We start from the raw sequence: 22,684 nt of genomic DNA, 5'->3' as shown, positions 1-22,684 counted from the left end.
CCCAGGTCCAGTTTGGGTCGCAACACTGGGCGGGACCCTGGCTCTAAGACGCCGGAATGAGGGAACCCAGGTACGCACTCTCCCCAGTAAGCGCAGGGTAGGGTCGGGACGCGAGGCGCAATGCCTGTCACCAAGGCGCTGGGTCCTCAAGGGTTCAAGAGTGGGTTTTGTGGGTCTTCTAGGAGCTGATGATCTCCGAGGCCCGCCGCAAGACCAGAGTCTGAGTCTTCCCATCCGCCAGAGAACCGCGCCTGGCCCCGCGGTCTCTCTCCCTCCTTCCCTCCCCAACCGGGCGACTCAGAGCACGTGCGGCCCTGAGCTGAGTTCCCCCTCGTCCCCAATGTCCACCTCGTCCTCTGGCTCGGTCAGCACGAAGGGGCCAGCGGGCAGGCTCAGGCGAGCGTCGCCGGCGGTGGCGGCGGCCTCTGGGCCACGCGGGCTGCTCTCGGGGCTCTCCGGCCCATCAGGTGCTTTGGACTCGTCTTGACTTTTCCTCAGTTGCTTTTTATGCTTCATCCGCCGGTTCTGGAACCATGTTTTCACCTGATTCGGGGAGATAAAAACAAAATCAAATCGTTCTTCCAAATATTTAGTGAGCTAAGATCTGAGCAATTGCTGGGGGTTAGAAAAATGGACCGCAATTCATTGGAATTGAATTATCCAAGAGCTGTGACCGCCTCGCTTTTGGATTAACTCACACCTGAAGTGCTCGCAAATTATTATCTTAAATTAAATGCGAACCCAAGGCTTCCAGGAGTCATTGTTCCAAAGTAATAATAAGGATCGAAATGGTTTGGTTAGTAATTTTACCAATACTGTTATTAGTCAAATTACTAGTGGTAGTTGCTGCCTGGACGAGTCTCCGTTACACTCAACTTATGTTCGTCTTGATTGAGACATACAAATACCTGGTCCAGCACCACTCCTGAACAGGAAGATAAGAATTGGACTTGTTGGTTTTCCATCGGAGGAAAAAATGAGAACCAGCTCTGGCAAGCTAAAGATTTCATACAAGTTCCAAAGAGAGGGGAGGAAAGGGAGGAGTTTGAGGGCTATAGGTGAATAGTGCCTGGAGCAAAATGAAAACAATTCTTTCACTCAAGACAGGAGAATAGAGAGGAGGCTTAAACTACAGTGTGTTGAGTGTCAGATCGGGGATGCATATGAAGACTTGCTGGAGTTGAGATTGATTGGAATAAGAAGGGAGAGAAAAAATGTCCCTGTGTGGGTTTCTCCCGGACAAGAAATCATCTAATCTCTGATTAGTTTGATTAGTTCGACTCCGACCGCGGTTACTTTCTTGCTTGGAGGGAAAGGGAGGAGGGGCATAGAAACAACAGTTCTTAACCCCGAGGTGATCATGACAATCACCCGAGAGGGTTTTCTTCCTGTAGAGCTCTGCTGGAGAAATTTTGTAAATCTGACATGAACTTGAGGTATTGGTAGTTTTTAATAAGGACATTGGGGGGAAACCTAGAAAAAAATGAGAACAGGGTCATTCTCACTTGAAGATTAACTCAATGGATTCCTAAGTGTTAAGAGTTGTGCGCCGCAAAGGTCTGGGCCTCGCGCATCCTCCCGCCCACCTGCGTCTCAGACAGGCTGAGGGCTGTGGCCAGCTCCACCCGTTCTGGCGTGGACAGATAGCGCTGTATCTCGAATCTCTTCTCAAGGCCGGAGAGCTGCGAGTCAGAAAAAACCGTGCGAGCTTTGCGGCGGCGACAGTGCTTCCCCGGCAGCTCCGCGTGCTGGGGGTGCGGGAACAGTGCCGGGACCGGTACCCCTGCAGAGAGAACAGCAGCCTAGTGGGTAGAGTCGAAATCACCAGGACGCATCCTCCACTCCACTTCATTCCCCACCTCTAGTACTCAGCGCGTCCCTCGGCCAGGCCTCCACCTGTCTCCTGCTTGCCCCAAAGCTCCTGGAGCCCTTCTCCCAGGAATCCTGGGGAGAGGCTGAGAGGGGGGAGAACCGAAAAATAACGCCTGGAGATCTTCTTCTAGAAGGACATCCAGAAGTAAAAATAATAAATAGCAAGTAAAGCAGAAAAAGAAACTTATAACGTAGGACCGGAGGCCTTAAAAAAAAATGTGTCTTTGGACAGACTTCCGTAGGGTCTACCCGCGCCCAGTAGTCTGTTGCGCCTCTCCAAGTTTTCTTGAAAATATCAGATGGTCCAGGAGCTGTCCACCGGCATCTACCCAGACCCCTGATGACACTCATTCTGTTCTGGAGCTAAGAGAGAGGATAGATATGATTTTGCTTCCTAAACTCACTTTAAAAAGCACCTTTCTCTTTCTGGGGCCGTCCTCATCCTCCTGCAACCAAGAAAACAGAGCAAAACTCTCATCCAAAGAAACTCTGGAGCCCGCCTCTTGTCAGTTCCAGGGTTGCACTGGAGACCCTGCTAGCTTGTCTAGTCCTCATTCTTTCCCTCAGAAGAGGGAAGCGCTTTCCCCTGGCAGGATCAGGGGAGACTTTTCTGTTCTCCTCCCTTCCCCACCACTCTCTCCGCTTTATTTAGTGTCTGAGACTCCCCCAAGCAAACAGAAGCTGCTGCAGACACCAATATCTTCCAATCCGGGGGGCGGGGGAGAAAAAGGAAAAGCAAGCAGTTTCCATATAGCAGTCTTTGGCTATTGCTTCATGAGGACCACGTCAGTGCGGTGGCAAAGAGAATGTCGCGCTGCGTGTGCGGACCTCAACGCAGGCTTTATATGTAATTCTCTCTCCAACCTAGTGCCAGAGAGTTTGGGTTTTACCTCTTCACACACTTAGCTTTTGCGCTGTATTCCAGAGCCCACATTTCACAAATTGCTCCCAGCTTCTGCCCTTACCAGGGATGTTTTCACTACTGTGCTCAGCACCTGAACTAAACAAATTATTCTATTCTGGCTGGAGTGAAAATGCTAGAGAACAAAAGATGTGGTTGTGGCCTTCCCAGAAAGACAGAAAGAAATCTAGGTATTTCTTCACTTGTTCCTGTCCCGACCACTTTTGCTAATTTCCATATCTTGCCAGGCTGTAGAAATCAAAACACTTTAACACCCCGGCTCCAGCGATTCCCGCGGGCAGAGGAAAGCAGCCCAGACTAACAAACGACAGTTAAATGCGGAATATTGGAAAATGAGATTTAAAGAGCTGCATCCCTCTTCTTTTGTTTCTTACCCTTTTTGCCTTAATTTTGGCCAGTGCTAACCTTTTTTGTTCAGAGTATCCCAAGCCCTTGTTCCTTTCTATGCCTTCCGCAGAATCCACCAGCGCTCCTCGCTTGGAAGAAGAAAGCTGACCAGGCGGAGGTTTTCAGCTTCTAAGCTGAAAAGTTGAGGTCTGTTCCATGGGACAGGATGGTCAAGGGTCTCCCTCTGAGCGAGGAGAGGCAAAGAATGGAGATGGAGAAATGGAGCAAAGTGGCCAGGAAGATCACCAGCAAGACTGAACACTGCCCACCAAGAATATCTTCAAACCCATCTGCCTCCAGTTGCCTCCTGGCCAGACATTCCCTTATAAAAATGTACAGAGTGGCCATGAGTTCTCCCTCTGTGTTAGCATGCCTCAAATGAGCTCTCAGCCACATCCCCAACCTTCTGTTGTCACTTAGGGAGGGAGGCCACCAAGCCAGGCCAAGTCAGATCTGACTTTTCCTTGACCCTAACACAGGCTTAAGAGTCTGGACCAGTTTGAAGCCCCTGTTACTTACCCGAGGTAGTGAGGAAATAAGGATGGTGGTGGTCCCCCTTATGCAGAGGGTGATGGGCGTGAGGAGCCAGAAGGGTGGGTGTGGGCATGAGGGGGTAGCCATAGTCTAGCAGAGGCACCCGAGAAGCCAGAGAACTGGCAAAATGATCAGGAGCCACCTCCCTCAGCGGCTTGGGCTTATGCAGCAGAATGTCTTCGATGAAGAAGGATGTGGGCCTCTGAGAAGACGCTGCGTGTAGAGGGGAGGTGAAGTTGAGATTCATCTTGTGCGAAACGCCTGCCACAGGGCTAGGGTCAGTAGAAGTCTAGGAAGCAGACGATGTCTCTGCAAGCCTGGGTCAAGAGCCGGCAACCACACTGCGAGGCTCAGATCTGCACTGCTCTCTCCTCGCCTGGGCTACCCCGGGCACTGGAGAGGCAAGCAGACAAGCTCCTGGGTAGGTCGGGTCTATGTGTTGGAGAATTGGCAGTTTGGAGAGGGAGCCGAGAGAGCCAATGGCGAGGCTGCCAGAGGCAGAAGGGAGGGTGCGGTGGGCTCTGGGCGGGGCGGGGATCTGTCCGTGGTGCTGAATACGTCTGGTTGAGCCTGGGGACAGCAGAGCTGACTAGGTCTGAGTTCCTACCCAGGCTTTTCAATCTCAATTTCTGCCCTTCCACTGCAAGAATTGCTTTATTCAGTCTTTTAAAAAAGAAAGAGAAAGAAAGAAAGAAGGAAGGAAGGAAGGAAGGAAGGAAGGAAGGAAGGAAGGAAGGAAGGAAGGAAGGAAAGAAAGAAAGAAAGAAAGAAAGAAAGAAAGAAAGAAAGAAAGAAAGAAAGAAAGAAAGAAAGAAAGAAAGCTAAATGAAAAATCTTACTGTTGCTGGGAAAATTCCTCTTTAGAGAGAAGGGCCCCGTTGCAATAGGGTAAAGCACTAATTCGTGCATGGGCCTGGGTTTCACTATTGATAATGAAAGAAAGAAAGAAGGAAAGAGTGTTCACCGCTCTAAGTTTCTAGACTTAGCTTTAATCTATGGGAGGGATGTTCAGATTATTGAGGTAAATAAAGAAAATGATGACAATCATAATGTTCTTTACCTCCATTTTAGGGAGTTGTGGGGAGGTAGTTTATACCTACATTAGTTTAGTGATTTGGTCACTTTGAATATGTGTAAAGCCAGCCCTTAACTGTCATCTTCTATGTTCCCTCAAATTTCCTTTACTTCATCTTCATTTCACTATATGGTTTGCCTTTTCTGCTAGATCACTCCTTCCAACTCCAGCCTCCCCCAAAATTGTACCAGATTTTGTCTCCTATTCCTTTTCCCTTCGTCTTTCCTTTCCTTCCCCTTTCCCAATTTTTTCTGTTTGTCTTTTTCCAATATGTCATATTTCTTTCCCTAGAGTCAATTTGCTAAAATTAAGGTGATCATGTACAACACAGCAGGGGTAATTTTGGCTCGCATCTCTGAAAATTGCTCTAATTATTGATGTTAAACTCAGGGAAATTAAAAGAAGCCACTTCTCTTCCATCTCCCCATTTTTAAGCTCTAATTTGTTGAAATCTAGTCATCATCACAATTCCAATCACTACTGCTAATAGCAAAAGTGTTCTAATAGAGACTGAGTCCTCACAACCCATGCTATTAGATAATTAGACGAGGTGTTAGAAAGCCAAGTGCTAATCCTTGGGCGCTCGGGTAGGATTTCCATCTGATCTAGCAGGTAGAACAAATTAATTACCAGAATCAATTAGGCCCCAAACTACAGTGCTCCAAGAAGTGGGAGCATCCCCTATTCCACACAGATGAACTGGGAAATGATACGCAGATGAGGAGCATAAGAGGAAAGAGGAAGCCTAGTGGGCGAGACTTTAACATAAGATCTTTACAGGTAGACATCTAAATGAGGTCAGAACACTTTGTCCTGGAGTCCTTCCTCTCCCAAGTTTATTATGGTAAGAACAGAAAACAGGAGAGCAGATGGCACTAGAGAGAAAGACAGTAGACTTTCCAGAAGTTGTTACATAGCCATTAGCCCTGGTTCAGTCGTCTTCTGCAGAGCTGGAGGGAGATGATGGAGACTAGTGAGGAAGTGCTAGGGTGATGTCCACAGATCTTCACTCCCACACCCCACTATGAGTTATGGCATCCATATCCAGCAAGTGGAAATCAAGTCAGTCTTTCTCCAAGTACCCTAAAGGCTGAGTAGCTATTGAAGGTCCGGCAGGCGAACAACTAGACTTTGGCCTGTGCCTGCCTGCACCCTACACTTGGAGCCCAAAGAGAACGCACAGATTAGCACCCAATCCCAGGGGCGGGATTTCAGCTTCTTGGGGGAAGGGGAGGGGACTAACTTTTGCTACAGATTCAAAAGAGATTATTGAATGTCCCTTTGGGAGCAGGGAGCAGCAGTCTTTGGGTGCCAGTCTTTGAGTCAAGGCACTACAAATTCTGCCTTACACCTCGCCCAGAGTATTTGAGGGATGGCAGGAGGAATAATTTTGTATACCCTGAATTCTGCTTCCTACCCCTCCTCCCCCCCACCCCCCAGCTAAAGCTGTCTCCCCAGGCGCTACTGCTCCCAGACCTGGAATTCCGGGCAGGGACGAGAGGGACGCCCCTCACTCTCCGCTTCCTGCAGCCTAGCCGAGCTGCCCTGGGCGAGGGACTTGAAGGCATTTTCTTACAGAATTCAACTACCCCGCCTTTGCCTGGGTCCCAGTGGGAACCTAAGAAGTTAAGTGAGGGAAGACGGAACGGGGTCGCTACAGAAAGGGGCAGGACCTCGAGCTCGCAGGCCTTTTCCTGCGCTTTCCCTTCCACCAATGCTGGGGAACAAAGCCCAGGGACTGGAAGAGCACGGCACTGCCGCCAGGACCAAGGCAGGCCCCCAGGGGCTCGGAGGCAGTGGTGCAGGCTCGGATGGCGATTCCGCAGTCGCCACCCCTATCCATGAGAGAGAAGGAGACACCCCTTTCTCCCAGGGCGCCCACATACATAACAGCCAGCACTTGCCAAGAACCGGCTGTGGGGCCTGAGCCCAGCGCGCGAATGGGCGAACTGTGCCCATTCAAGAGTTTCTGATCCGGTCCTAGCCTCGTGTTCCTTTTAAGCAATGTCTCAGACCCTCTGGGAAATCGCAGGGCCAGGAAAGCGGGAAAGTTTCTCTGCAGTGGCAGGTCTCCAGAGCAGAACCGCAGGGGAAGCGCTGGGCTCATCAGAACCAGCCCTGCCTTCCGCGGAGCCCTGACCAGATCCGTCCTGCTGCGGGTCCCGCCCGCTCTGGATTTCAGTCCTGGTATGACCTATGCTAGGAGAAAGAAGCACTGGAAAGCCAGCAGTTATGTTCAGCGACCTCGCCCCCGCCTCCAGGCGCCCTGCAGGCCCCAGGGCAGCCGGGCAGAGAGTCAGTGTTACATTTTAGAACCGGGTAAAGATTGCTAGCAGCAGGGGAGATGGGCAGGGAAACAATTTCCCCTTTAAAAGCAGAGATGTTTCATTGCCTGGCTTATCTCCAAAGTCTAGACCACCGCTGGTCAATAATATAATAAGACCCACACTGGTATTTACATTTTCTACTGGTCAAATTTTAAAAAGCAGGAAGTCATAGTTTAAAACTAAGAAGCAACAGGTGAAATGTTAATGGATTTCACTTAATCCCAAAGTGCCAGAAATAATATTATTCAACATGTAATCAGTGTGAATATTATTGCATTCTTTTTTCATACTAAATCTCCAAACACCAGTATATATTTTATTCTCACTGCCTATCTCAGTTCACACTAGCCATGTGTTGAGTGTCTAATAGCCATGCTGGGCTCATGCTTACTGTATTGTACAGCAATAATTAATTCCAATGGTCTCTATTAGTCCTTCCAAATGTAGATAGACACACACAGAACATGGAAAGCAGTTCCTGAAACTAACCTAGAAATTTCTCAATGCTTGCCCTTTTCCCAGCAATCATATTCAATATTGTAAGCATCCATTGAGCATCTACTATTTGCCAAGCTCCTAGCCACACACCTTCCCAAGCTTTATGCAAGCCTTAAGAGATTAAATAAATGCATTCACATTACACTTGATTCTCATTTGTCTAAAATCTGTCACCCAGGGCCAGCAGGTTGTGGTTGTCTGTAAGGTTGATACATAAAGCCAAATCCAGCACACTGCCCAGGGTAAAAATGTAAAGATCAAATGAGTACCCACTCTCTATCTACCTGAAAGATCTGATGGCACTCCTGCTTGTGTTTCAGCTGAAGAATTGTTAATTTAAAGAGAGAAAAGGCATGCTTTTCAGGGAACTGATAATTAAACAGTCCCTCTCTCTTTCATGTCAGCCTCAGCTAAAACTGTCATCTGAGCTGGGACTTAGTTTCCCGAAAAGATAACCCTATTGATGATCAAAGGAAGAGACTGGTTCCATTAGCCAAGTTGCCTATACCGTGGCCTTCAAAATAAAGGGAGAAATGTATTTTAGAAGGATCTGAGTAACACACTTTACTCATAACATTTTGTATTATATTGCTTGTTGTCTGTTTCAACTTACCTTCTATCTGAGTACTTTATTTTAAGCACTGCCAAAGTGGATGACATGTGTACAAAAAGAACAGGAGTTGCTGGCTGCTTCTAGCAAATGCATCTTCAAAAATAATGCTTTTGCACTGGAAATTAGGGTGGGAAGCCCCATGAGAACACGTTCAATGATCAGACATTCAAATCACTGTGTTCTTAATATAACGAAGACTAAATCCATCCAATTTGCTCATCCAGGACTGGGCTAATCTATAGGATTGCATTTTTTCATTTCTCTGATGTTCTCTATGCTGCCTTTGGTAATTCAATTCAAAACATGCTTCATGAAGTATTAGAAAGAAAGGACGACCTGGGAAAGTGAAATTAAAAGTTTGAAATATGAACACCCTATTCCATTTCTTTTTTTTTTCATTTTTCTTTTATTATTCATATGTGCATACAAGGCTTGGTTCATTTCTCCCCCCTGCCCCCACCCCCTCCCTTACCACCCACTCCACCCCCTCCCGCTCCCCCCCAATACCCAGCAGAAACTATTTTGCCCTTATCTCTAATTTTATTGTAGAGAGAGTATAAGCAATAATAGGAAGGAACAAGGGGTTTTGCTGGTTGAGATAAGGATAGCTATACAGGGCATTGACTCACATTGATTTCCTGTGCTTGTGTGTTACCTTCTAGGTTAATTCTTTTTGATCTAACCTTTTCTCTAGTTCCTGGTCCCCTTTTCCTATTGGCCTCAGTTGCTTTAAGGTATCTGCTTTAGTTTCTCTGCATTAAGGGCAACAAATGCTATCTGGTTTTTTAGGTGTCTTACCTATCCTCACCCCTCCCTTGTGTGCTCTCGCTTTTATCGTGTGCTCATAGTCCAATCCCCTTGTTGTGTTTGCCCTTGATCTAATGTCCACATATGAGGGAGAACATACGATTTTTGGTCTTTTGGGCCAGGCTAACCTCACTCAGAATGATGTTCTCCAATTCCATCCATTTACCAGCGCCCTATTCCATTTCTTAATTCTCTAAGAGATATATGGAAGGGGGTGGAATGAGAATGGTCCTTAATAAAGCTCTTGTTAGCACTCCACCATTTTCCCTAAAAGAATAACCAAATATATTACCATGGAAAAAATCAATAAGCTAATAAAAATGTATTTTATTTTTATTTATTTAATGTTTTTGCCAATAAATCAGGAGAGTTTATTGAGATAGAAAAAGAGCAAAAAGTAGAGCTCTCAGAGCTGGGAAGGTCCCAAGAGATGAGTCCCCCCAAAATGTCTTTTCAATATTCTTTTCTCCCATACTAAATCATCCAAATTCTATGAACAGTTTCACACGTCAAACTTCAAATATTAATACTAAGTAAGTATGAATAGTTTTGAAAATAAAGGGCATGGATTGCTACCTTATTTGTTTATAAGTAATTTGTTTATATAACATGTATTTATATATGTGGGTCCTTTTAGATATAAGCATAAATGTATTGGTGATTAGGTGGAGGTGGTTTATAGTACATTCATAATACAAATTTATAAGCATTATACTCTGAGACTGACAGCAGTATATGCCAAATTACATCTTTATAAAATATTACCTTTCATATAGGCATTTTAAATAGTGCTTCAATCTGTATGCTAAGAGTTCATATCAATAATCTATGTCCTCATTCTCACTGTGAACATATCTATACAAGTATTACGTGCATGGTGCAAGAATTTGTGCATGGAGCAAAATATTTGGTATATTTTTACTAAAATGGTTAGTTGTTTGTATTTTATTTGCAGATACTGCTCATAAAGCTAAGTTTTACTCTTTTAACTCCCATTGACAATGCAATTAAAGAACAGGATGATATAAATCTTGTCACTTTAAGGAGATAATATTGAATTTCTCTTACAATGACCAAGGTGATCTTAAAAGAGAAGAGAAAATATTGGAAAAGTATTCTTAAAATTAAGATACAGAGGGCCTTTCTGTGTATAGCATAAAGACTGAGAAGCCACAAGAAAAGCCATTGACAAAATGAACTGTACTACTTTTAAATTCTCCATAGCAAAAATTATCATAGGTAAAAGGAAAAGATGATAAACCAGTAGAAAATTGTTTCCAATTCATCACAGACACGGGGGTAATTTGTTACATATAAAAAATTCCTATAAATCAACAAGACAGAACAATTAAGAGTACAATTTCTAATGGACCAAGAATGGGAAGAAAATAGTTCACAAAAAAGAGGCCATAGTGACTCTTACATATTTGAAAAAAATACAAATAATAAGACTAACACCAACTGAGATACACTGAGACACATCTTTCACTTAACAAATTAAAAAAATCTAATCACCCATTCTGTTGGTAAATCTGTGGGGAAATTTTACTCTCATACATTCATGCAAAGGATATAAATTTCTCTAGGGAGAATAGTTTGATAATATCTACCAAGATTACAAACGTACATTGAAATGTACCCACCATATATGAATTGTACATCATGACTAAGTTATAGAAATCAGAACAAAAGGAACCCTAAGATCTGGTGTTAAGTGAAAAGAGTACAGTGCAGAACGTGAATTTTTTTAAAGGGAGGAAGGAGGAGAAAACAATGCTATGCCACACCTCTGGAAAGAAGCCTAAGAAATTCACAACATTAGTTATCTCTATGAACTAAGGTGCTAGGGACTTGATGAAAAGGAAGTTTTTCCCTGTATACCTTTTCTTATCTCTGAGTTGGAGTCATATAAATGCTTATGTATTAAAAAAATAATAATATTAAAATTTCAAAATTTAAAACACAAAGGGAGAACAGTGTTTTACTTCAACACAAATAGGTTCAAATCAAAATTTACTGCATTTTTAAATTATGGTTTTAGCACTTTTCCACAAGTTATTGGGCCCAAATTAGGAAATAGGAATGCTTAAACTTACCTTCCTTAGTAAATGTCAAAAACCGCTTACTTTTATATACATTATATGTGATTTCAAGAAATTAACGCACTCCACACTCATCCAGAAGTCAGGGATAACATCGATCAATCACCTAAAAAGGATCTGTAAAACTGTTTTTGATTGTTTTTTACTATTACAATGATGGTTCTTTGGCCAATGAGATGAGATGGATTTCTTGCACTTGTATTATAAAATGTGCAGCTTTCTCTCTCTCTTTCTTTTTCTTTCTTTCAAACAAGATTTTACTGTGTAGCTCAGGCTAGCCTTGAATTTGCTATGTTCCTGAGGGCTGGCCTGGAACTCAAGATCCTCCTGCCTTTGCCTCCTGAGTCCTGTGGTTACAGGTGTGCACACAGCCAGCACAGCCCTTCCTATTTTACAGATAAGGAAGTAAGGAAGTTAATGTAGGTATAATCATGAGCCCAATATCACACAGCTTACATGCCAGCATCTAACCCTGTATGCCAGGTTTACCCAGCTCTAGGGCCTATATTCTGTGCATTTCACTACATTATCTATGAAAAATAAACACACAAAGCAATAATAAAGTCTGCTGATTTCTCATCATGGATGGAACTTGAAACCAGACCTCTATTTAAGAGACCAGCCTTCCAAGCCAGGTGCCAGTAGCTCATGCATGTAATCCTAGCTACTTAGGAGGCAGAGATCAGGAGGATCACGGTTCGAAGCCAGCCCAGGCAAATAGTTTGCAAGACCCTACCTCGAAAAAAAACCCATCACAAAAATGGGCTGGTGGAGTGACTAGAGGTGTAGGCCCTGAGTTCAAACCCCAGTGCCACAAAAGAGAGAGAGAGACCAGTTTTCCAATTCTTTATCTCATTAGAGGGCCTCAAAATTCATACCATGACTTACAGTTGCTAGAACCTAAAACACTGAATGTTTTGAAGTTTTGACTTTGAAATGTGTTGAATGTATGGTGGTGTATGCATGTACCATCTTTATTTCCAGTTGATAAGGGAAGTATATATATTGCCAGTGATAAACAGAACAAGATTTGGAGTCAGATATAATTAGCAATCTAGCTTCATCACCATTTTATGTACTACCTGCATGACCTTGGAAATTTTGTTTGGCCACTCTAAACCCTATTGTCTTCATCTGTAAAACTGAGATGATGGTATTATTTACCTCATGAGATATTTTTGAGGAGTAACTAAGATAATGTACATAAAGCTTTTTGTTGTTGCAGTACTGGGATTTGAACTCAGGGCCTTCACCTTAAGCCACTCTACCAGCCCTTTTCTGTGATGGGTCTTTTTAGAAATAGTGTCTCATGGAACTATTTGCCCAGGCTGGATTCAAACCACAACCTTCTTGATCTCTACCTCCTAAGTAGCTCGGATTACAGGCGTGTGCCACCGACACCCAGCAATATAAAGCATTTTTAGGACAGTTGTGATGGCAGATACCTGTAGTCCCAGCTACACAGGAGCAAAGATAAGGAGGATTGAGGTCCAAGGCTGGCTAGAGCAAAAGTGCCAAGACCCTATATAAAGAAACATACTAAAAGCAAAAGGACCAGGGACATGGTTCAAGTGGCAGCATACTTGCTAAATGTGAGGCCATAATTTCAATCCCCTGTACCATCAAAATTAAAATTTTAAAAATTAAAGTGTTTTGCTCTGTGCCTGGCACATGGCCAATGCTCAGTAAGTAGCACCACAACTGTCATTGCTGGTGGTAGTGGTGATGGTGATAGTGATAGTGATAGTGGTGGCAGTAATGGTGGAAACTGTGGTGATGGTGGTGGAGCAGGGGGTGGCAATGGTGGCCTGACTAAGAAAAACAAGCCCAAATGACTATCAATGCTAAAACTCTAGAGTAACCATAGGCATGAGGAATTACTGAATCTAATACGATGTTGCTATGTAAAAAGTACACATATATAATTTTGGAAAGAGCTTTGTGAAAAGAAGAAAGAAAGCATTGAGGAGGAGGTAAGCAGTAAGGAGTGTTGCCCTGGATAGAAGTGGAAATCTCTATTTAGCTCTCCAGAGACACCTAGAAATAACTTTGAACATCTTCCTTTTGGATGACTCCAATTTTCATGTTCCTACTTTCCCCTAGCCAGAGGTCAAAAACTACATTAGAAAATATTTTAAAACCAGGCATGATGGTGCATATCTATATGTCTGTAATCCCAGCACTTGAGAGGATGAAGGAGGATCACAAGTTCAAGGTCAGCCTGGGCTATTCAGTGAAACCCTGTCTCCAAAAAAATAAACCTTAAGATCAGCACCAATTTTGTTTTCTTCTTGAGTGGAGGAACAAATAAGACAAAGAACACCTATTAAGTGTCTACCAATAGTTTCATCATTGAGGTGATGCAGCTCAGTTGTCTTTGTTATTCATAGGAAGAAGTATTGGGAGACAGTAAACCCAAAAGTTCTGTGACTTATACAGCTCATTCTGCAAACCTTTATTGAGCACGTGCCTTTGTAAAAAGATGATTACGCATTTGGAGGATTTTTCTCAGAAGTATAGATCTTGTCTCCACTTTTAGGTCAAGAATTTAATTTTGTCAACTATAACTTTAATATTTTCCAATGCACAGCATTGGACTTTCCAAAATTGACACAAATACTTCTATGATTGGCTGCTGTACCATTTGACAATACCCAGGCAAAAGAATGATTTATTTCCAGTTCCAGAGCCCTCCCTATTGGATGGAAGGCAAGCAGGTCCTCCAGGCGATATTGTAATGCTACATGTTTTGTTCTTTTGTTAATACTATGTGTTTTTTGAAGGAAAGAAAAAAAAATAGGGTAGTAAATTTTGGGAAACCTTTTCAAAACTGAACTGCAGTGGGGGTCTTACCCTCTCAATTATTAAGGAAATTGTTATGAAACTATTATTATAAATTATTAAAGCTCAATTCTTTAAAATTGCTTTCATCTGTCTTCTTTCTAGAAGACTATTCCCTACCACCTCTCCGTCTACATATACAACTATCACGCAGATCCAAATCCAGTTCATTTCCTTCTTCCTCAGAAAAACACACCTGCCACAACACTTAGTCCTCCAGGTATTAGTAGATGTACAATTCACTGGGCTTTTGACATGACTAAGCGCTACATTCATTGGTACGTTTATCTCTTTGCATGCCTGAGTTCTATCATCTCAATTAGGCTGTGCACTATGTTTTTCCATAATACACTCAAATAATTCAAAATCAAAAGTTATCAAGTTACGAAGCAAAAAGTCTTTCCCTTTCACTCTTTCCAACCACTCAAATCTCCCTTTAGAAGCAACCAGTTACCACTTTCTTAGCTACTTTAAATACATTAGCACACATCCTTTCTCCCTCTTTTTATTTATTTATTTTTCTTGTTTGAGGTGCTGGAGATCGAACCCAGGGCCTCTTGCATGAAAGGCACACACTGTACCACTGTGCTAAAGCTCCAGGTCCTTCCCTCTTTTTATATAAATCATAACATACTATATATTGCTTTGCACCTTGTTGTTTTACTTAACAACTTTTAAAAAATAGATATGCCATGATACATTTAACCAGTCTCCTGTTGATGATAGTAAGATAATTTGCTTCCAATCTTCTATGATTACAAAAATGCTTCAATAAATAATCATATATACTTACAGTTTGGTAAAGTCAACCTACAGTTTGGCAAAGTCAACAAAATTACAAATCTGGGCCAGATGTGTAGCTCAGTGGTAGAGCACTTGCCTAGCCTTTGTGAGGCTCTGAGTTCAGGCCCTAGCACTGCAGAAAAAAAAAAATTATTTCAGGAATGTGTGTGTGTGTGTGTGTGTGTGTGTGTGTGTGTGACTGGGAATTGAACCCAGGGCTTTAAGCATGATAAGCAAGTGCTCAACTACTTGAGCCATGACCCCCAGCCTGCATTATGTTAATTTTTTAAATTCAGTCACTTTAACTATTATGTATTCATGTACTCATTCACCCTTCAACCATGTTTACGGAATGTTACTACTTGTCTTGCACCAGTGGGTGCTAGAGGAAATAGAAATATTTCTGATGTGAGATCCTTGGCCCTCATTTGATTTGGGCTATAAAATGGAGGGAACTGGAGTTTTGCATCATGCCAAAGTATTACTCTACAGGTTACATGCTGTTTCTAAAACAGAAAGTGTAATCTAACATGGAGTGATCAGCCTGCTATCACTTCAATGCAGAGATTAATCTTAGCATCCCTGAAGGTGGGACAACCAGGCAGTATATGTACCCCTGTTATGATGCAACTGAAGTACCTATAAAGTATTTGGACCAACATGTATAAACTGAATCCAATCAGGTTTAGGGCTAAATTCAAATTACAGAACATACAGAGGATAGAAGAACAAGTTAAACTATACTGCATGAAAACAGTCTGACAAATTCAGGAGGTCCAACACTGAACCGGTCAATTCCCCATTTCTTCCAACAAGGTGACTTCACAAGAAAAACAAAAATAGAGTGAGGACCAAAGACTTCATAGGCCATGGTGGTCCTTGATTAAATCCTGCTTTGAACAAGCCAACCAAAAGATGTTTTTGAGGTGGAGAAATATGAATATGGATTAGGTATAAATGATATTAAGGAATCATTATTGTTAGGTATGATAATGCCATTGTGGTTATATAAGAAAAACAACATTTAAAAAAGATGAAGTCTAGGCTGCCTAGCAAGTGTGAGACTCAGACCCCATCACCGCCAAAAAAAAAAAAAAGATGAATTCTTCCAGGCACTTGTGGCTCACACATGCAACCCTAACTACTCAGGCAGCAGAGATCACTGTTTGCACAGTAAGACCCTATCTCTAAAATACCCAACAAAGAAAAAGGCTGGCGGATTGACACATGGGAGACTGCCTGCCTAGTGAGTGAGGCCCTGAGTTCAAAGCCCAGTTTGTTTAAAAAAAATAAATAAAAGATGAATACTGAAGTAATTAAAGTGAAACCTCGGGGTGGGGGGAGATTAAATAAATATGACAGGTTAATAACTGCTAGATTTTGTTTGGATAAATAGAGTTCCTTACTCTACTTTTTTCTATTTGTTGGACATTTCCATTAAAAAAAAAAAAAGAGTGAAATAATAGGCAACCACAGAAAGTTAAACAATGGTAAAAGTAGTGTCCTCTCAGAACTTATTGAAACACAGACCAAAAGCTGTTTCAGAATTCTTGATGAAACGATCTCTTGGCTGGAGGTGCAGGGAATACTTCCTGGAGGAGGTGGGCCTTGAATGAATGAACTGAATGGGCATTAGCAGAGCCCAGCTGTAACCATATCAGAGTCAGTTACCAGTTTTAAAACAGCTCTCCTCCCTGTGTGGGCTATAGGAGGGACACTGGCAAATCTAACCCTTGGAGATGCCAGTCTTCATTGCCTAATTCAACATTACAAGTCCCCTCACTACTGGTACAGGGGATGAACCCAGAGCCTGACCTCTTGCTGTGCACCGCAGTAAGCTCCCAGACGAATAATCAAAGCTAATTACAAACACAAAGAGATGCTCATTTGCAAAGAAATGACCCTCCGCTACTTGTTGCACCAGTCGGAGGTCAACCCAGTCCAACCCAATTAGTACTTTCCCAAGAGATTCTTGTGACCTCCACTTGGGTCACCACAGCCAGCTCTGGTTCCAAGCCCTATCGAAACCACCCAGCAGCTTTTGACAGCCATGGGGCTATGTTTTCTCTGGAGCTCAGTGTTGACTGTTTTCCCCTAACCTTTAAGTACAAATTCAGTGAGTCCACATCAAACAAAACAACAGGCGAATGGATGATGTTGCCATTTATATGCCCTGACTAATGCAGCTCCTGATTTCCCTTCCAAATTAAATGCATTTCGCTTAGTACATTTTCAACAGACGTTGCTCATCTGCCCGATTAATGAGTTTGCTGTGAAAGCGTACTTTGGTAGCAATTTGAAACAAAAGCGCCTTAACGTGACTGCGGCTTTGCTTCCCCAGCTCTCTCCATCTTAGCCTCTCTTCCTCCCTCGCCCTCCCCAGGGTAAATGCATCACCGTTGCCAGGATGGGGAAGCCGGAGTCAGCCGAGGGTTCTCTTCTGTGTCACTACACTACATTAGGAATAAAACCTTCCACTTAAACACTTAAATGAAAACATCGAGAAACTAATTTACTATTTGCAATCACATGATTTAAGCCGAAGCTGCCTTAATTTCCTTCCTATTCTGCTTCATATTCAATGTGAGCGCACACTAGATTGGTCTATGAAAAGGCTGTCTTCGAATCACAACACTTAAGACCTCTTTCATTTTCTTTTTGATTAAATAATTGAAATTCCTGTCAGGGTCTGCACTTTACTGCCGCACAGATTTGGTGTGTGAGGATAAAGGCCCCCCCCCCCTTTTTTTTTTTTTTTTTTTTTTTTTTTGCTGCCTGGATCTTAAAAGCCAGTGGGTTTTACCTCATCAAGGGACTGGGAAAATGGACCTATGCTATTCACCCATTTCGCAGAAATTTCCTGTGCCCATTAAGTGATTGTTTGAGATAAATTATGGAAAGCACGTCTTGTCTTCTCATTTAGCCATCCTCATTCATCTGGAGGCTTCTGCCTGCTGGAAGGAGTCCAGGTACTCCGCTGCCAGCATCATCCATTAGGGAAGCAAAACCGAAAAACCTACATGCGCATATGCATATAGACAAGACACAAACACCAAGTCAGTCACACAAAACTTCATTGCTTCATCAACTAAACAATCTCAGCTTGTTTGCATTGCTTGTTGGTCTTTACGATGGAAAACTCAGGTTTCCTCATAACCCAGCATGGGCTCTAGGCTCCTTGGATTTGAGGTAAATGGATTGTAAGGGTGGAAGGGAGAGCAGGGCGGGGCTCACATCTGTAATCCCAGCTACTGGGGAAGTGAAGATCAGGAGGATAGAGGTTGAAGGCCAGTCCAGGCAAAAAGCTCATAAGATCCCCATCTCAACCAATAAAAGCTAGGTGTGGTGTGCACCTGTCATCCCAGCTATGAGGGAGACATAAATTAGGAGGATCAAGGTCTAGACATAACTCCAGCCCCGATCTCAAAAAGGACTGTGAGCATGTCTCAAGTGATAGAATGCCTGCTTAGCAAGTCTGAGGCCCTGAGTTCAAACTACAGTATTGCCAAAATAAACAAACACAAGAGAAGCTAAGCCTCCCCTTCTCCAGAGGTGAGCAGTGATGAAAAAGGATGGCATTTATGTGGCCTGCCCTTTGACATGGGCCTCTGTAACACACATACAGCTTCAGAACGTGTGCCTGTGTTTAAATGCAAACTGCACATCCCCTTCCCGAGACTGAGCATCAGACATACTGGAATACACATAGCAGGTCTCCCTAGCTGTGCCCTGGGCATACTGTATTATCTGCAAGCTCTCACAAACTCATGCTCATCTGTAAAATGGGGACATAAAGAAATGGACCCTCCCTCCTCACAGGATGGTTAATGTAGCACCTGTCACAGGATCAGTGATTAGTAGAAACTAGGCAGTCCTACTATGTGTTTGTGAATCTTTATGTGTAGCTCTATCCCCCAGATGGTGTGCTGGCAGAGGGCAGTTGTGTCCACATTCTCTGCTCAAAAAAACAAATAGAGAAGCTTTCTGGTGCAGGAGGAGAGCCATATGCTCATGTGTGCACACATGAACACGTGCACGTGCGTGCACACACACACAATTTTATAGCAAGAAAGGGCCTCAAAGTTTCTAGTCCAACCTCCACTTGTCCAAAAGACCCAAGATAGTCAAATGTCTTTCTCATATGAAGCCTCAATTTACTTCCACATAACCTCTACTAGAACACTGGATCACTAGGTCATAATCTGACTAGATCACCATATCACTAGAGTTACTAGTGATTTAGTAGACATTATGTGGAAGTATATAAAATTCAGGCCTCTAAAATTATCTAGAAAAATGCTACATTCATAGATAGATAACTGTCACAAAGAGCTTGCCAATATTAAAACAGAAACACAAAGCTCTACAGTCTGAGGATTCTTTTTCTCAAAATGAATATTCAAGAACCTTGCACTGCCAGTGGCTCACGCCTGTAACCTTAGCTACTCAGGAAACAGAGATGGGGCGGGGGGGTCGAGGTTCAAAGCCAGCCCTGGGCAAATAGTTCATGAAACCCTATCTCGAAAAAAACCCAACACAAAGAAGGGCTGGTGGAGTGGCTCAAGGGGTAAGAGCATCTGCCTAACAAGAGTGAGGCCCTGAGCTCAAACCTCAATGCCGCAAAACAAACAAACAAAAACAACCATGTACTGTCTTCATAACCCCTTTCTTAGCCCTCTGGAAAGGCTATGGATCTCTGAACGTTAAAATAGTGCCTTCCTTGAATTGAACAAAATATTGTAAATGTGGTCTGAATAATGAGGGATAGAAATGTATATTGTATCCATTGATTAACTAATTAATCCAACATTTATTGACAGCAGAAATTAAGTGACACACATATATAGCCTGCATTTTAAGAAGCATAATGGATGTTATAAGTAAAACATGACCTCTTGATGGTTCATGTGGAAGATTTTACATGGCAAAGCATGAATTCCAAGGAAGCTACTCCAGTCCCAAACATGCTTCCTAGAGGAGTCTTCATTTTGTTTTTAGTCATTATAGGCTCAGGGGACATCAATTTATTTTTAACCTCAGCCTAAAGAATAAAAGAAGAGCCAGGTGCAGGTGGCTCATGCCTATAATTCTAGCTATGCAGAAGACAGAAATCAGAAGGATCATGGTTCAAAGCCAGCCTGGGCAAATAATTCACAAAATCCTATCTCAAAAATACCCAACACAAAAAAACAAGGTGTTGGCAGAGTGGCTCAAGTGGTAGAGTGCCTGCCTAGTAAGTGAGAGGCTCTAAGTTCAAAACTTCAGTATCACCAAATAAATAAATAAAAAGAGACACATCTCCCTCAAAACATTGCTTCACACTGCCCAGTGCCAAACAGAAAGACGCTGGAATTAGCTACTGTTCTGTACTGTCACCTAATTGCCCCTTTTCTTCACAGTAGAACTAGTGACTGAGAATGAATTCCATAGTTAATGAAGAAAAAGTCTTTGAGGTCAGACTTGTGCATGAACTTCCCTTAACCATAGGAGACACACTGGGAAGAAAATATTCATAATCAGGTGTTTAGATGAAGAAGACAGAGAGATTCTACAGCACGAAGAGGGCACTGCCTAACAGCATCCATTAAGATTAAGCAAGGCCCTCAGCCTTGCTTGAGGGCCAAAGGAGGCATGATATCTTTTTAAGATCCTAAGCCAATCAGAATTCCCTTTCTCTAAAACAAATCTAACTAGCCCCATTCACACAGAGTAGGGAACTCTGGGTATTTCTTCCCCACCTGTTAAGTTCTCCTTGTTCTCCTTTCCATAGGCAGGAACTGAGTGGTCCAGGGGAGTTAACAGAAGAATCTTTCAGCCTCAGTCTTTCAAACTCCTTCCAGAGTCCTTGCTTCTCCCATCTTGCTCCTGCCTCTTCTTTGTCTCTCTCTCTCAAGTAGAATTTCTCAGTGTTTGAATCATTTTATTTCTTTTTCTAAACTGCTAGGTAACTCCAGAAATAAAAATAGCTGGACATTGGTTCATACCTGTAATCCTAACTACTTGGGAGGCTGAGATCGGGAGGATCATGGTTCGAGGCAAACTCAGGCAAAGTTTGTGAGAACCCCATCTCCAAAAAAAAATAAAAACAGAGCAAAATGGACTGGAGGTGTAGCTCAAGTGGTAGAGGGCCTGCTTTGTAAGTGCAAAGTCCTGAGTCCAAACTTCAGTCCCACCAAAAAAACCCAAAAAAGATAATAGCCATACAGACATGCCACCCTGAGCTCCCAGGGGTACTTGTTTCGGGCTGGTGACTTTAGGAAGGGTAATTTTAAAGAGTTTAGACTCCAAACAGCCAAAGTAGGGGACTAGGGGGAAGCCAACAAGGTAGTTCTTACAGGGCCCATGAACGATATGTTTCTGTTCTAAACAGAAATGACTCTGGCTTGGCCAATAAATAGATCTATGCATGAAAATCAGGTCTGAGATTTGATCCTAAAGCTGTGTCTGCATTTCCAGGTGGCCTCTTTCTGGGGCTCAGATTACCTCTGTGTGAAATGAACTGAGCTTTTCTGGGCTACTAATGAGCTACACAGACTGACAGATGAAAGCCTGGTCTAGCTGCACTGGAGCATTTCAAACTTACCAGTGAGGTGTAGAAAAAGCAGTCACAGCAATGTGATGTGGAAAATACTATCTTACTGGTGGAGCCAAAGTGCCAGTGTTACTCTCACAGAGATCTGGCTCAGTCTACCCTGTGGTGCACAATAATTACCACTTTATTTCCCACCTCAGCCATGAACACTGGTCTGCCAGAAAGTCCAGAGTGCCTCCACATTTGGTCCTGATTCCTTTCCATCTGCTGTAACTTCAATGTTCTGTACCTAGAAGCAGATAAATAAGCTATAGCCAGGGTTTTCAGATTCTGATCTGTGGACCAATGGTGACACATGGCAAGGTTTTTATTAATTAACTGGGAACCATAAGGACAATGTACACAGTCTTTCAGAGTTTGATTTATTTCTCTTATAGAGCCATCTTTCACTCTAAGATTATGCCACTGAAGAGTAAGTTCCAATAAGCAAGGATTTGACGTTCTTGTTCTGTTTATCACCAACAACCTGAAGATCCCAGTACATGGTAAGTACTCGATAAATATTTGTTGAATGAATAAAGATATAAATTATATCCCTTCTATTTTCCTAGTACTAATATATCCTTTCTTCAATGAAATAGTATTTATAGTAAGTGGCAGAGGTTTTTAAAAATATTTTTCTTGGAAAAATGGATGCATGTAATTATTTTTAAAAGGTTTGGTGACTAGTAGCGTCTGTGTTTGGAAATCTCGGGACTAGATAATCCATAAAAGACCATTCAGTCCTGTGATCCCTCAGACACTGAATGGGAACACGTTCAATAACCTTTAGTCAGATCATAGCTGAGATATTTCCTCTCTTGAGGATTTGGAACACCCAGGAGATCTAGTTTAAGATACTAGAAAACGGTCAGGCATGGTGATTCAGCAATGTAATCCAAGCACTCAGGAGGCTGAAGCAGGAAGACTGTAAGTTTCAGGCCAGCCTGAACCACACAATGAGGCCAGACTCTGTCTTAAAAACAAATAAACAAAAAAAAAAACAAAATAAACAAACAAACAAAAACCCACCAATACTTGTCCATATAACCTTGGACAAGTCCCTGAAGCCTATTTTCTCTTCTGTAAAATGGGAATTATGCCACTTCAAAGGACTGTTGTGGCTTTAAGTGAGGGAGCAATATAAAAAGTACCTCGTGTCTGAAACAGAGTTGCTCTATGATGTAAATTCTTTTTCTTTCTTTTTGCTAAAGAACCAAAAAATGGTCAAATTTGTACCATTTGTGTTTTTCCACTTCCATGTAGGAAAGTCCTTGGAGGCCATCCCAGTAGCCTGGCTGTCTAGAGATTTTCTCAACCTTCCCCACAAAGATGTTCCCTTTTCAAGATTG

The 22,684-nt window shown here is 42.7% G+C and overlaps 1 protein-coding gene across 1 annotated transcript; it reads right to left on the bottom strand.

The window, feature by feature from the left end:
* Positions 1-297: 297 nt before the first annotated feature.
* Positions 298-4,063, bottom strand: Bsx (brain specific homeobox). Its single transcript, XM_020182388.2, has 3 exons — positions 3,701-4,063; positions 1,587-1,783; positions 298-543 (listed from the first exon to the last, which is right to left on the bottom strand). Exons 1-3 carry the CDS (start codon positions 3,960-3,962, stop codon positions 298-300), a joined length of 705 nt encoding a protein of 234 aa, XP_020037977.1. The 5' UTR covers positions 3,963-4,063.
* Positions 4,064-22,684: the final 18,621 nt, after the last annotated feature.

Source organism: Castor canadensis, chromosome 2 (assembly GCF_047511655.1).
Source record: "Castor canadensis chromosome 2, mCasCan1.hap1v2, whole genome shotgun sequence".
Lineage (NCBI taxonomy): Eukaryota > Metazoa > Chordata > Mammalia > Rodentia > Castoridae > Castor > Castor canadensis.
This window is presented reverse-complemented; position numbering and strand designations above follow the sequence as displayed.

Excerpts from the sequence above, each read along its gene's own strand:
- Bsx (XM_020182388.2), bottom strand. The coding sequence starts at position 3,962 with ATGAATCTCAACTTCACCTCCCCTCTACACGCAGCGTCTTCTCAGAGG. Across the intron at positions 1,784-3,700 it reads TTATTTCCTCACTACCTCGG|GGGTACCGGTCCCGGCACTG; the intron begins GTAAGTAACAGG and ends TTCTCTCTGCAG. Across the intron at positions 544-1,586 it reads TCAGCCTGTCTGAGACGCAG|GTGAAAACATGGTTCCAGAA; the intron begins GTGGGCGGGAGG and ends TCCCCGAATCAG.